This window comes from Cervus elaphus, chromosome 18, assembly GCF_910594005.1.
Source record: "Cervus elaphus chromosome 18, mCerEla1.1, whole genome shotgun sequence".
NCBI lineage: Eukaryota > Metazoa > Chordata > Mammalia > Artiodactyla > Cervidae > Cervus > Cervus elaphus.
Genome location: NC_057832.1, coordinates 34,697,829 through 34,712,096, shown reverse-complemented (window position 1 = coordinate 34,712,096; position 14,268 = coordinate 34,697,829). Strand labels below are relative to the sequence as shown.

At 41.4% G+C, this 14,268-nt stretch overlaps 1 protein-coding gene across 1 annotated transcript in view; it reads right to left on the bottom strand.

Moving 5' to 3' along the window:
- The window catches only part of TSPAN13 (tetraspanin 13), a 34,402-nt gene extending 26,604 nt beyond the window's left edge, over window positions 1-7,798 (bottom strand). The window contains exon 1 of the mRNA XM_043872306.1: window positions 7,539-7,798. Coding sequence (XP_043728241.1) covers window positions 7,539-7,601 — 63 coding nt within the window. The 5' untranslated portion in view covers window positions 7,602-7,798. The remainder of the gene's footprint in view (window positions 1-7,538) is intronic.
- Between the last annotated feature and the right edge of the window lie 6,470 nt (window positions 7,799-14,268).

Below are 14,268 nucleotides of genomic sequence, written 5' to 3'. Positions count from 1 at the left end.
GAGTTTAAACCTCCAGCTATTCCTCTCCCCTGAACTCCATCATTATTAGTCTACCTGCTATCTGACATCTCTACCCGGGTATCTGACTGGCATCATATCCGATATTGAACCCCTTACTTGCCTTCCAAAGCCTGTCCAACTGCAGTCCCCCCATTCCTGTTAATAGCAGATTCAGCCAGTCAGTTGCTCGACTGGCCTCTCTCTCACCCCAAGCTCATCCATCAGGAAATTACATTGGCACCACCTTCAAAATCTGACTCTCTCTCTTACTTCCATTGCTATCTTATGAGTCCAAACCTCCATCATCTTTGCTTAAATTACTGCAAGAGCCTCACATGTGGTCTCATGGTTTCCACATTTGTCATCTATAATCTGTTCTCGATTCAGGAGCCAGACAAACTTTTAAATGAAAACCAGGCCCGAAGCCACCAATGGCTCCCCAATTCCCTTGGTGTAAAAGCTCAAATCCTTCAATCTGGGTCCAGAAACTCTCTGACTCAACTTTAACCACTCTACCCCCGCCTTGCTCGCTCTGTCCCAGCCCTAGTAGACTCTTCTCTGTCCCTTGCATACATGAGAAATATTCCTTCAGGATCTTTTCAAAGTCATTCCTTCAACCAACTTTTTCCAGATGTCTGGTCATCTCCTTCAAGTTTCTATTCCACTGGTGTCTTCCAGAGAAGGCCAATTCTGACCACCATATATAAAAATATGCCTTCATCCTCCCCTACCCACCACACTCCCCCCCCCAAATTCATGCTTCATCCTTCTTACTCTATTTTTCTCCATAGCACTTGTTTTGTTTTGTTTTTTTTAACCTTCTTTTCCCAGCTGGCACTTGTGGTAAAGAACCCACTGCCAATGCAGGAGACATAAGAGATGAGGGTTTGATCCCTGGGCCAGGAAGATCCCCTGGAGGAGGACATGGCAACCCACTCCAGTATTCTTGCCTGGAGAATCCCATGGACAGAGGAGCCTGGTGGGCTACAGTCCAGGGGTTCTCAAAGAGTCAGACATGACTGAGCAACTAACACTTTGACTTTGATGATGTCTAACATTTACTTCTTTGCTTATCATCTATCTTCCCCTTCAAATGTAAGATCCATGAAGGTAGGACAGTTTGGTTTGTTTTGCTCACTGTTGCCAATGCTCAATTAATATTATTGGAATAGATAAAAGAAAAATTATTTGGCTTTATCTAATAATACTTTATATTAGATTAATAATACACTGTATTAGACTAATAATATAATGAGCCCTAGACAACTATGACTATAACATAATTTCACAGGAAGTTGATTTGTTCAGGGGAAAGGTGACAAGAAAAACCTCAGACATATAGATTTTGACCAACAATGGGAGAAGAAGAAAACAGTATTTCAAGAAACAGATTCTGCAGTAGACTGATAAAAGTAATTCATATTTATTATTTTTAACCCAATGCTAATTTTCATGTCTTAAGATATTTGCTTGTCTTCTAAATTTGATTTTGATCAAATTGCCATGTTTATGCAAGTTTTCATCCGGTATGCTTTACCTCTGGTGAAAAGGGAGAAGCCAGTTCTGCAAATTCAATTCAAGAAGTTATTTAGAGTATAAGCTCTCTGTTAAAAGAAAACAATGTCCGGAACTGAAGGATGCAATATAGAGAACACCATGATCTCTGCCAACTACAGCTGGGGAAAAAACAAACACAAATTATCCACAGTATGGAGCATTAGTGTGGTTCAACAGAAAGGACAAAGTAAAATAAAATCTTACAACACTTAACTCTCAACCCTCACTGTCATTTAGAATTAGCTAGAAAGCTTTAAAACAGGGTTTTCTAACCAAAAAAATGACATGCCTCCTCCCTCGCTCTGAATCCTGATTAAATTAGTCTGGGGTAGCACTCAAGTGTTATAGCTCCCAAGTGAAAAGTTAAGGAAACAGTTCCTTCAGACTAAAGAAACAGGAGGCTTTCGGTAACTTTACAAAGACAGAGCAAGGTATGCTAGGTCAACAGCAGAGGATCAGCAATGACAGGCAACAGAGGACGAAATGTCTGGGAAAACCTCTGTGGCCAAAATACATGAAGAGACGCACATGGTGAACGATGCTGAACAACATGCTAAGGAATTTGGGTTTATTCTGTAAGAGTTTTCATCCATTATTACAAGTAGGTTTGGATTATTCGTTGTTCAGTGACAAGAAAATATGGAGGATCAATTCAGATGAAACAGGATATGAAGGAAGGCAAACTAACCCTAGCCTGTCTTCACCAGTAATTCAAATGTGTTTGAGGTGATGATGGCCCACTTTTAAACTACCTAAAACTGCATGAAAATTAAACCACTGAGATGTTCAAAACTCACTTTTCAAAAGTAGGCCGAAATACAACTATTCCCTAAATAAATTTTCTTTCTTTGTAAAAGCCTCTTAATTACCTTGTTAAACTTGGTGAAAGAAAATAACCTCATTTCAAGTGAGAAAGGACATAAATGGCACCTTTTGGTCCTCTATTTTAAAATCAAAAGTTGGGAAATTTCACAGACATATTTGGCACAAAGGCCAATTATAAATATCAGCTCAACAGCATCATGTGAAAATTCCAGGTTCTGTAAATAGTGAATCATTTTAAATTCAAAATCCAAGTAAATATTCAGCAACCACTTACATATTTTAAATCCACTCAGTAGTTTGAACAAGTGCCGAGAAATAACATAAACCTACCTGCATGTTAAAATATTAAGAATAATTTGAAAAATAACGAGAATTTTGAAAAATAGCAAATACAATAATTTGAAGGCAATTACAGTAAGTAGATTTTTTTCTTTGGATGAAGTACTAGTGTTTTTTCCTTTATTTTAGAGCACAGATTGAAAAAAAATTATACTTTTCTAGTCCCCAATGACCAGAATAGGACTCAAAATAATGTACAGATAAGACATTCCATGTTTATACTCACCATACCTCAGCCATTTTTTCCCTTACAACTGAAGGATTAGTATTACTATTTTGAGGGTAGGAACTCTTGTCTCCCACATCCTCTCATTTTATCCTAAAAACTCCTTGAGGGAAAAATGAAAAATATCATCCACCAGTCTATAAATGAAAAACTCATGGAGACATTTGCCTGAAGTTAAATTCCAAGCAAGCTGTAAAGTTGAAATTCAAACTTAGGTTCTTTTCCTGAATCTAGTTCTTCTCTTCATAGATTGTCCAAATATACGTCTTTTATCTGCTATGTTTTACCTATTTTAAGACAATTTCAATTTCAGAGACACTTAAAATGGAAATAAACATATGTCTTATAATGGATGTAAACAGGTATAATTTTTGACTGCACAGAGGTTTTTTCCCCCAAAGCAACCCAAGGTATTGGGGGGAAAAAAAATACTGCAAAAAATACCAATAGAAAAACTTAGAAAGATTTTAGGAGAACAAATATAGAATAAGAAACAAAACTGAAACTTCTGAAATGACCTTTCTCGTTTAAAGACTACAAGTTATTTTCTGTTCTTACATTCTTAATTAAAACTATTCATACACACACACACACATATTATAACCAGCAGTCCAATTCCTAGAAGTCTTTTCTTCTCTGCTTGAGAAGCAGGAGATATAAATCTTCAAAATGTTACATATTTTAAGATAACACTTACCTCATACTTCCTAAAATTCCCCACCAAAAACCTAGGAATAATTTTTAAAAGCTATTTTTCACTTTTTTATCAAAATATTTTCAATCAAAATTATTTTAAAATAAACCATTAAAAATAAAATAGACCATTTTCCTGAAGCAGTTTTCACTTGTATCGATATCCTGAACAGTATCAAAAAGACCTGAGTTATCTCCACACTTCCCCAAGTCAATCATACTTTCTCTAACCCACAAGGATCTCTCTTAGTCCTAAATTTTATGGCTCCTCAAGTCAGCCCTTCCTTTACATAGCATTCATGTTCCCACCTCAAAAATCCTAACTAGATCTTGTCTTCACTGAGTAGGTAATTGCCTTTGTGTGTGTTTATTATTTCCTACAGTTCTCAGCAGAATACACACAATGGGAAAATGTTTATTGACTGAAGAAAACTCTTGAGATCATACGTAGAGAAGATAGTGAATGAAAAAGAGGCTTCATAAGGCATGCTTATTTCAAAGCCATTCGGCTCACTGCTGTATTCCTAGACTGAAAACAATGCCCAGCACACAGCAGACACTCAATAAGTATCTGGTGAGTGAAGAAACATTGCTTCTTCAAATGTAGAAAGTTCTAGAGCAAGTCACTCATATGACATCATGAAGGTACATGAAGAAACCATAGCTTCTGCCTTTCCTCCTGTATCTATAAACTTGATATTCACTACACTAATGTAAAACTGTTCAGTACAAGCATGTGTGTAGATGCACTTAGTCATATGTAGTAGTCGTAACTTTTGCCACCGCATGGACTATAGCCGGCCAGGCTCCTCTGTAAAAGGGATTTCCCAGGCAAGAATACTGGAGTGGGTTGCCATTCCCTTCTCCAGGGGATCTTCCCATCCCAGGGATCAATCCTGCATCTCTTGTGTCTCCTGCATTGGCAGAAGCCACCTGGGAAGTTCAGTACAAGGGATTCTATTAATTGAAACAACCAAACCATAAACAACAAAAATCAACCACACCTTTGGCTAGTGATCAAAAGTCCATGACAAGTTAAGAGGATGTTCCATCCAACCAATTTAAGGACAGGCTTTTCGGACTGATCACCAGTTCTGTTCTAGTCTCAAAGCAATTAGCAGGCCACCTGCACATGTAAACTGCAATGGACAAGTAAATAGGCTGATTGAGTCCTAAGTTCCTGAAGAAAATACTTCAAGAAACAGAGTGGTGACTCTCAAAGCAGGCTGTGGCCTTTACACTTGCCACTTCCACATGCAACATAGGCTTCAACAACACTCTTAGAAATGATCTCAGACCTAATCCCACAACTTTGAGTTTATTCCAGAAGCAGTAATCCAGGTGGAACTGAAACCTATAAAGGGTCCTCCTCTTTATGTCTTAAAAACAAATGTCTCCCAAGTCTTCAGCCTTTACCCTGTCCCCAACCACTTCACATGCCCCATTTTAAAATGATGAGGAGAGACCAGGAAAGATACAGAATCTAAATAACAGCAGTGGTATATTTTCAGCATCTATTTAAGAATTGGTTCAATGTTAACCTTTCATTTGTTTCCAATTTAAATTGCCAAACTCATCTAAACTTGTTCACAGTTTATAAGCAGTAGACATTAATTCAAGAAATATCCTTCCTCTAAAAAGCCTTAGATTTAAAAAGCTAACCATTTGTACAGTCCTGTGAATTCCCAATTAACTATGTTTTACCACATAGCTATTAAAAAACAACAGAATGCACTTTGAAGGTCAATGCACTTTGAAGGTTGGACAGATACGAAAGTCTTACAGCTTCCATGGTGGCTTAGTCGGTAAAGAATCCACCTGCAATGTGCGAGACCTGGGTTCAATCCCTGGGTTGGGAAGATCCCCTGGAGGAGGGCACACCAACCCTCTCTAGTATTCTTGCCTAGAGAGTCCCCATGGAGACTGGCAGGCTGCGGCCCATGGGGTCACAGAGAGTCAGACGTGACTGAGAGATGAAGCGCACACACACATAAAAGTCTTAGTGTGTTCCTTCAGAATTACCTGTCTCCTTGCTCTCCTGATACCACAGTAGATACAGCTAGAAATGACATATCTGGAAAGCAAGAGAACTAGATTTAATAATAATTTGCCTTTGGAGAAGCATATATATACACACACACACACATATATATGGCACATTAATCTATATAGACCCTCTCAATCAATTAAGTATGTAGATATTCTACTGTGTGTAAGCAGATACTATAAAGTTAAATATCTGGTGAACAGGTGACTAAATCATGCGGGGGAGGGGGCAGAAGTCAAGAGCATAAAGTGGGGAATGTGAAGTTCTAAGCAGGCCATTCAGGCTAATAAAAGAAAACACCTGGAGAACGAATCAGAATTTATTTACTTAATAAACAATCAAAGTGATAGGCATGCTTCAGGGAACACAAAGATGGATTCTGATCTGAAACTTGACATGGATCTCCAATTACAAGAAGCTGAATCACCAGGTGTTCCAGAATTTTTCCCAAGTTTATCATTAGTGACATGTTGATTAAATTCCTACTAAGACACACACAAACTAGCTGGAAAAACATGCTTTACCCCTTTTATGTTTATTTAACATGTTTGTTTGTGTCTTATTGTCAAAGCTTTGCAATCACGTTCACATACACAGGAACAATAATAGTCAAATGACCCAGCTCACTCTCCTATTGGTGACCACAAGGCAGCCTCCCCACTCTGAGGATGTAACCTAAACTTACACAGATGGCCTAGCTCTCAGCTAATGAAGAGGAGCTGGGTTTGTTTTCAGGGTGGGTGCTGCAAAAAACGCCAGGTGTATTTATAGAAGGGAGCACGACTATGATAGAGACATGACGACAGAAGTCTAAGTTTCTCTCGCCTGGTAAAGAAGCCTGCAGAAAGATCTGGATCCCACAGCCTGGTTTCCACTCCTGACTCTCCAACTACCAACTCTGTAAACTTATTAGTGTCCTTTCTGGTCTATCACCTTACGTATAAAATTTACACAAGGCCCTTTGCCTCGGATGATTGTCAGAAAAAGGAACGAAATCGGGTAGGTAACATCTGGGACGTGGGAGTTAACTCGATAAATGGCAACCTCCTCTCCCATCCTCCTGTTCAACCAGAATTGCCCCTCAAAAATTACAAAGATACAGGGTTAAAACTAAAAAGCCCAAGCTGGTTGGCAGGGAAAGAACAACTTGGGTGGAGGCTCGCTTATTTACCGGAGGCTTTCGCTTAAAATGGAGCTAGGATATTGGTAACGGGGCGGGGGATGGGGGGCGGGAAACACATGGAAAAAGCATCAGGTATGAGCAGAACTACCCCTCTTCCCCCCCCTCCACCTCCCCCAAAGACATTCCTTTAAGGACGAAACAAACTTCGGAAGCTGCGGATATCCTGTGAACCTACTCGGTGGCCTCAATGAAAATCACAGGCACACGCAGAGCTGAACACGACGTACACCATCCATAAGCCGCCTTGTCACTTTCTGATCACGCTATTTTTGCAAAGCTGTCCTCAAATCCGAGGCTGCTCTCTCGCCTCCAAATTTACCCCCAGAGGGTTTTGGGAGCCAAGAGCGAGATGCGGAAGGGATAATGAGGGTGGCAAAGTGGAGAGGTCTGGTCAAATGACTGAAAAACAAGGCGGTGGATGAGGGGGCGGGGTAGAGCAATGGGGCAGGGACACGCGGCCACCGAGCCAGAAAGACGGCGGCTTCACAATGAAAGGAAGAGACTGCGACAGTCGCCGGCTCCTGGTCCCCGGCGGAGACCGATGGCGAGGCCGGGGGCGCGCAGCAGAGCGTGGGAAGATGGGAAGAGGGGGCCGGATGAAGTGTCCACGAAGCACCCGAGCAGGTGCAAAGCCCCCAGGAGAAGAGAAACGGGCTCGGGATACTCACTGTGTAGAGTAGGTTGAGCGCGCACAGGCAGTTCTTGGAACACGCGAAGCCCCCGCAAACCATCTTGAAGCCTGTGGTTCCAACTGCAGGTAAAATCTGGCTCCAGGGGAGCCTCCCGACAGCCTCTTTGTCCTTGCCTTCAGGGCCTAGCCAAGGCGAGGCCGCAGCCGGGCTGCGGGTGTGGAGCCCAAGGCTTGGGCTGGGGCTGCAGTGCGCGGCGCGCCCGCGGCGGCTCCAACCCGCTCCGGAACCTGCGGCCGCAGCATTGGGAGCCTGAGCCCGAGCCCCGCCCAGGTCCCCCCCCTCGCCTCGTCCCGCGCCCTGATTGGCCGCCGGCGGGGAACAAAGGTAGAAATATGCAAATAAATGCTCTCAGCTAGCTGGGATCCAGGAGGTGAGGGGCGGGGCGGCCCCTGGGAGAGGGGGGCAGGGGCGGAGGCCGTGGGGGAGGGTGCGGGAGGCCAGAGTGTGACGGCGACTTCGCCGCGGTTCCTGGGGAGCAGGTGAGGAGAAGAGGGCGGGGCTCCGCGGAGATCCACGCTGGCAAGGAGGAAGATGACAGCACCTCCCGGTTCTTGGCCCCAGGGGGTGACGTGGCACCATTTTGAATGAGATTTTAAAATTAAGCACCTGGCCTTGTTTGAATGAAGGAAGAAAGGAAGGAATGAAGCAATGAATGAATAAATGTGAACGACTTCAACGAGAAAAATGAAGTGGGGAAAATGAAAGGGAGGAAATAAAAGACTAAAAGGAAAGATGAAATATCTGCTTTTCTTAGAAAATAGATTAGATATATGACCCATAATTGTGACTCTTGTCAGGTTAGATGTATCCTAGAGGGATTTGCAAAAATGCTAATGAACTTTATGAATACATGTATAAAAAACAGAAAATCAAGAGGTGGGTTTTTTTTTTGTTTTTGTTTTACTTCCAATCCTGCCTTTCAATAAGTTGGGGCAGGGGGGGGGGCAGTGCGGTTTCCTCCACAAATAACTGAAAAATTTTAAATGACAGTCTCCACTTCTGTCAATTCATTATCACTTTGAGCCTCTGCTATGGAAATGCATAATGGATCTTCAAATTCCTCGCATGTAACTTGGAATATTAACAGTATGTCAAACACTTTTTGCACAGTTTCTGGCACTGTAAGTAAGGACTCAATAAATGTCAGCTAGTATTAGTATATCTAACAGTTTTTGAATACCTACTACATTTCAGGCACTAAGGTAAGCAAATAAAGGTTTGGTTATTTCATGGTGCCTTCTACCAAAAACTGATCTTACAGAGAAATAATCAGATATTTATATGAAACCTAAGAGTTCATGCTGAGTAAATGATGTGATAGCAAATGATACTGTTTACATTAAATAAAAGTTGCTGATAAAAAGATAATTTGTCTTCTTGGAATTATCTGCTTCCTCTTCTAACCTCTCTTAACCTCCCCAGGCCTCACTTCACCAAGAAAGTCACATTAATTCTTTAGCCCTGGTATTATTCCATATTAACCTTTTGTATATACCCCAAAAGAGTTCCAGCTTTTTTAAAATTTTAATCTGGAAAATGACCCTCAAACCCAAGTAAAACTTGGTAGCTCAACTTTCCATTTTAGACGCTCATTTAAGAAAAAGAATTAGTGGGGAGATGTATTCTTCCTCTTCTCATTAGTGACAACATTGCTACCACTTGAACATCACTCAACCAACTTTGACAACTCTATGCTTTCTTCGTATTACTCTTTATTGTCTCCCTGTGGGTTCAATCTTTTTTTTTTTTTGTAGGAATGTCTCCTTTCAATCAGGAGTCCAATAGGAAGGAGATGGCTCATTTCAATGACTGAGAAGAGTTTAATAAAGAGACTGTTTTGAAAAATATGGACAAGGTTAAAGGAAGCCAAAACAGGATGTTGAAACAGCTCAGAGCTAGCAAGAGCAAGCAGTCACAATTCCCCTTTAGTCTGAGGGGCAATCTAAGGGAGCAGTTACCGAAACCAGGCAAGAGCTGCAAGTGTAGGAGTGCTCTTAGAGCTGTGGCCTTTAAGAGAGAAAACAAAAGACTGCAAATTGGAAAAGAAAACAAGTGAACATGGTGGGATTTCTTAGAATTTGGGTGTAGAAATTTCAGATGATCTCATCCTAACAAGAATGAGCTAGAAAAGCTACAAAATAGTTTAAAAAAGAAAAAAGAAAAAGAAAACCTACCAGGAAACAAAGCAAATGAATAGATGAAAACAAACAACAACAACAAAAATAAACTCACAGATACAGAGGACTGATTGGTGATTATCAGAGAGGAACGGAGTGGGAAGGTGGGCAAAGAGGGTGACCAGTATTAATTGTATGATGATGGATGGTAATTAGACTTTCAGTAAAGATCACTTTGTAGTGTATATGGTTGTAGAATTATAATGCTATACACCAGAAACATACATAATGTTATATACCAATTTTACCTCGATTAGAGAAAAAAATTCTCATAGAAATGAAGAACCAAAGACATTTAAAGGGAACGAAACCCAGGAAGTAATAAGACATTCTTAGGAAGGAAAAATCCCACAGTGCTTTGAGTCTTGAGTGTAAAGTCAGTCAGTCATGTCCGACTCTCTGTGACCCTGTGGACGGTATAGCCACCAGGCTCCCCTGTCGGAGTGGGTCGCCCCTTCCTTCTCCAGGGAAACTTCCCAACCCAGGGATCGAACCTGGGTCTCCCACATTGCATGCAGACACTTTACCATCTGAGCCACCGTGGAAGCCACAGCTTTCACTCTTAGGGACTAGCTATTAGGGGCTTTCCTGGTGGCTCAGCCAGTAAAGAATCTGCCTGCAATCAGGAGACTGCCTGCAATGCAGGAAACACGGGTTCCATCCCTGCGTCAGGAAGATCCGCTGGAGAAGGAAGTGGCAACCCACTCCAGTATTCTTGCCTGGAGAATCCCGTGGACAGAGGAGCCTGGCAGGCTGCAGTCCATGGGATTGTAAGAATTGGACACAACTTAGCGACTAAACCACTACGGAAAGAAGACTGCCACACAGCCTGGATGGGAAGAGAGTTTGAGTGAGAATGGATACATGCACATGTATGGCGGAGTCCCTTCTCTATTCACCTAAAACTATCACAACATTTATAATCAACTGTTGGTGTGTGTGTGCTCAGTCGTGTCCAACTCTTTGCAACCCTTTGGACTAGAGCCCACCAGGCTCCTCTCTCCATGGGATTTTTCAGGCATGAATACTGGAATGGGTTGCCATTTCCTCCTCCAGGGCATCTTCCCGAACCAAGGATCAAACCTGCATCTCCGGTGTCTCCTGCATTGCAGGCAGACTCTTTGCCCACTGAGCCATCAGGGAAGTAAAATAAGAAGTTTTTTAAAGTTTGTAATAAGAAAGAAGAGTGCCATAGAAAGGGATAAAGAGAGAAACTAGCTGATTATTTTAAACCATCTTTTAATGTGCACCTGTGGACTAGTGTTATAGTCTATAATTCTAGGGTCCTAAGCCTCAGAGTGAGTGTACAAATATTTGCCAGCTCTAACCCATGGGCCTTCACTTAGTATAAGGATTGGAAGCTCTGTAGTCTGTGATCAGACAAAAGTGCTCCCTCCACAATATCTCAGGATAGACAAACATCCTTGAGTGTGACTGTGGCTAAAAGCTGAGAATAGGACAGGAAAAACAGAGTAATCTGGGTCTTTACCCAATCCAAAGCAGTGGCTGCCAAAGGCTAAGGAATTAGCCCAAGAGGAAAATCTCTTTACCATGGGCTGCAAGAGCCCTCCGGGACTGGGATAGAACAGCAGGAAAGGGAAAGAACTCACAAGGACATGAGTGAAATCCAAGGACATGACTGAAGAATGAAGAATGCTACACACACACACACAAAAGTAACAGCCAGGTTGTAAGCATGTCTCCTGAGGCTCAGAGTGCTGGTCACTGCACTGTAAAATACAAAGATATTTGTATGAGGGCTCCTTCGTATAGAAAGAAAACCTTGATTGTAACCTCAAAAATAATTGAAGCCAGTGCTGAAGTGAATCCAACTAAACCTGTAACAAGTCCTGACCTAGCTCAATGACGGTGTGCACAACTTAGGTATCCATAGTAGTACCCTGGCAGAATAAAGGATGTACTGTTTTCTGTTGGGAAATACTACTTGCTTCACTCTCGGTGTTCTTTTATATACACTACCTGACACAAAATAAAAATTATGAAAGATTGAATAATAAAAAAAAAATTGACTATGGTCAAAAGAAGGAATGGAAGCAAAACCAAAGAAGATCCAGATGTTACAGTTATCAGACAGATCCTCAAAACTCAACCAGGACTGGATTAGATGTGCAAGAGGTTTATTGGGAGAAACATCTGTGAGGGTAAGTGGGAAAGTAACTATAGGCGGCTAGGAGAGTTAAGAGACATCGCTTTGTTGACAGATGACCATATAGTCAAAGCTATGGTTTTTCCAATAGTCATGTACAGATGTGAGAGTTAGACCATAAAGAAGGCTGAGCACTGAAGAATTGATGCTTTCGAACTGTGGTGCTGGAGAAGACTCTTGAGAGTCCCTTGGATAGCAAGGAGATCAAACCAGTCAATCCTAAAGAAAATCAACCCTGAATATTCATTGGAAGGACTGTTGCTGAGGCTGAAGCTCCAATACTTCGACCACCTGATGCAAAGAGGCAACTTTTTGAAAAAGACCTTGATCCTGGGAAAGATTGAGAGCAAGAGGAGAAGGGGGCAACAGTGGACAAGATGGTTGGATGGCATCACTGACTCAATGGACATGAGTTTAAGCAAACTTGGTGAGATAGTGAGGGACAGGGAAGCCTGGCATGCTGCAGTCCATGGGGTCGCAAAGACTCAGACATGACTGAGCGGCTGAAGAACAGCAGCAAAGGATAGTTAAGGGAATGCAAAATAGGTCTCACCTCTAAGGAGGAGAGAGGGAAGGAAGGATAAAGGAGAGGGAGGAAGGAAGAGGGAGGAACGATGGATGAAAGGGAGGGAGGAGGGAAGAAGAAAGGAAGAAAGGAAAGAAGGAGGGTCTTGGACTGCAGTGCAGTTTTTAAAAGCTTTGGCCAGGCCGGCAAGGAGTCTTCAACCCAAAGCCAAACGTCAGAGACATCCAGCACACCCTCCTGTAATGGGCCTGCCTCAAGTACTGCCACAGTCACTGGTTGGAGACATTAGCACAAAGGCTCTGAAGGATTTCAGAGGATAGCCTGGGGGCCGGCTCAACTATGCTGCCCACAAGAGGAAGGGTGTTTTCTTGTAATAATTCTGACTATATTTTCCCCTTTTGTCTTAAAAATATTTCTCTGGTCACATCTTGCAATTTTTCAGTCTTCATCATTTTACCATGAAGGAATTCTCCAACTTCATCTGGGTAATCCTTTTTAGGTTTTAACAATCCATATTTTAAAACTCTTTCTTTGTGGCTTTGGTTTTTGTTGTTGCTGTTCGGTTGCTAAGTCCTGTCTGACTCTTTTTGCAATCCCATGGACTGTAGCCTGATTTCTGAGGCAAGAATATGGAGTGAGTTGCCATTTCCTCCTCCAGGGGATCTTCCCAATCCAGGGATCAAACTCGTGTCTCCTGTGTATCCTGCATTACAAGCAGAAAGGTTCTTTACTTGATGAGCCACAGGGATTTGGGTTTAGCTTGACACCACCTTTATTTTTTAAATTCTTGTGTTTTTTTTTTTTTTCTATCAGTTCAGTCAACATTTCTTTTTTTAATAATTCAACACCAAGACCTGATTTTGTTCAACAAATCCTAAGCAAAATTATTTATAAGCTGTTGCACAGAAATTTTAACTCTTACCAAAAGTCTTCCTAAACTTCTCAGAAATATGAACATAAAATTGCTCATGCACAATTTATAGTCACATAAAACATCAGTAATACAGCAAATTTGATACTGCTTCAACTGCAGTGAAAGTGAAAATCACTCAGTCATGTCTGACTCTTTGTGACCCCGTGGACTATACAGTCCATGGAACTCTCCAGGCCAGAATACCAGAGTGGGTAGCCTACCCCTTCTCCAGGGGATCTTCCCAAGCCAGGAATCAAACTGCGGTCTCCTGCATTGCAGGTGGATTTTTTTACCAGCTGAGCTGTCAGGGAAGCCCTAAACTACAGTACACTTTGCTATACTATATCTCAACCCCAGGATATTTTCCTTAGTCAATGAAATATTAATATATAAATTAAGTGCCAATTTTTAAAATATCTGTCAGTGATTTTACTAGAATTGATCTAGTTAAATTATTTACAATGACAGCTTTTTTATTACAAAAATTTTTGTTCACTCTTTCTTTGATATTCTTGTGTCTCCAGGGGAAATAAAGGAAAGAACTGTAGAAACTTTCTTCTGGAATGATTTGCAGCTTGGATTGAATGAAGCTCAAGATAGGAGTTTCTTGGCCAAGAATGAGACAAAGGAGCTGATCAATAGCTGCCTGTCTCCTTCCAAGTCCATCTCTTGCTCTGTTTTCTCTATTATCCTTTTTGATGTTTAGCCAAACTTTAGCAATTAAATGCCATACATTCATCCTGCCTACAATAATATTCGGACTCCCTTCTGCTTCACAGAATGTTTCACAATTCATGCTAAAAGACCTTAAGTCATAATTCATTATCAGAAAATGTTTTTCTTCTAACTACAAATTAAATTTGAAGTTCGTTTTTTTTTTTTTTTTCTTGCTTTTACTTGCTTCTTTATTTTCCTGTCAATGT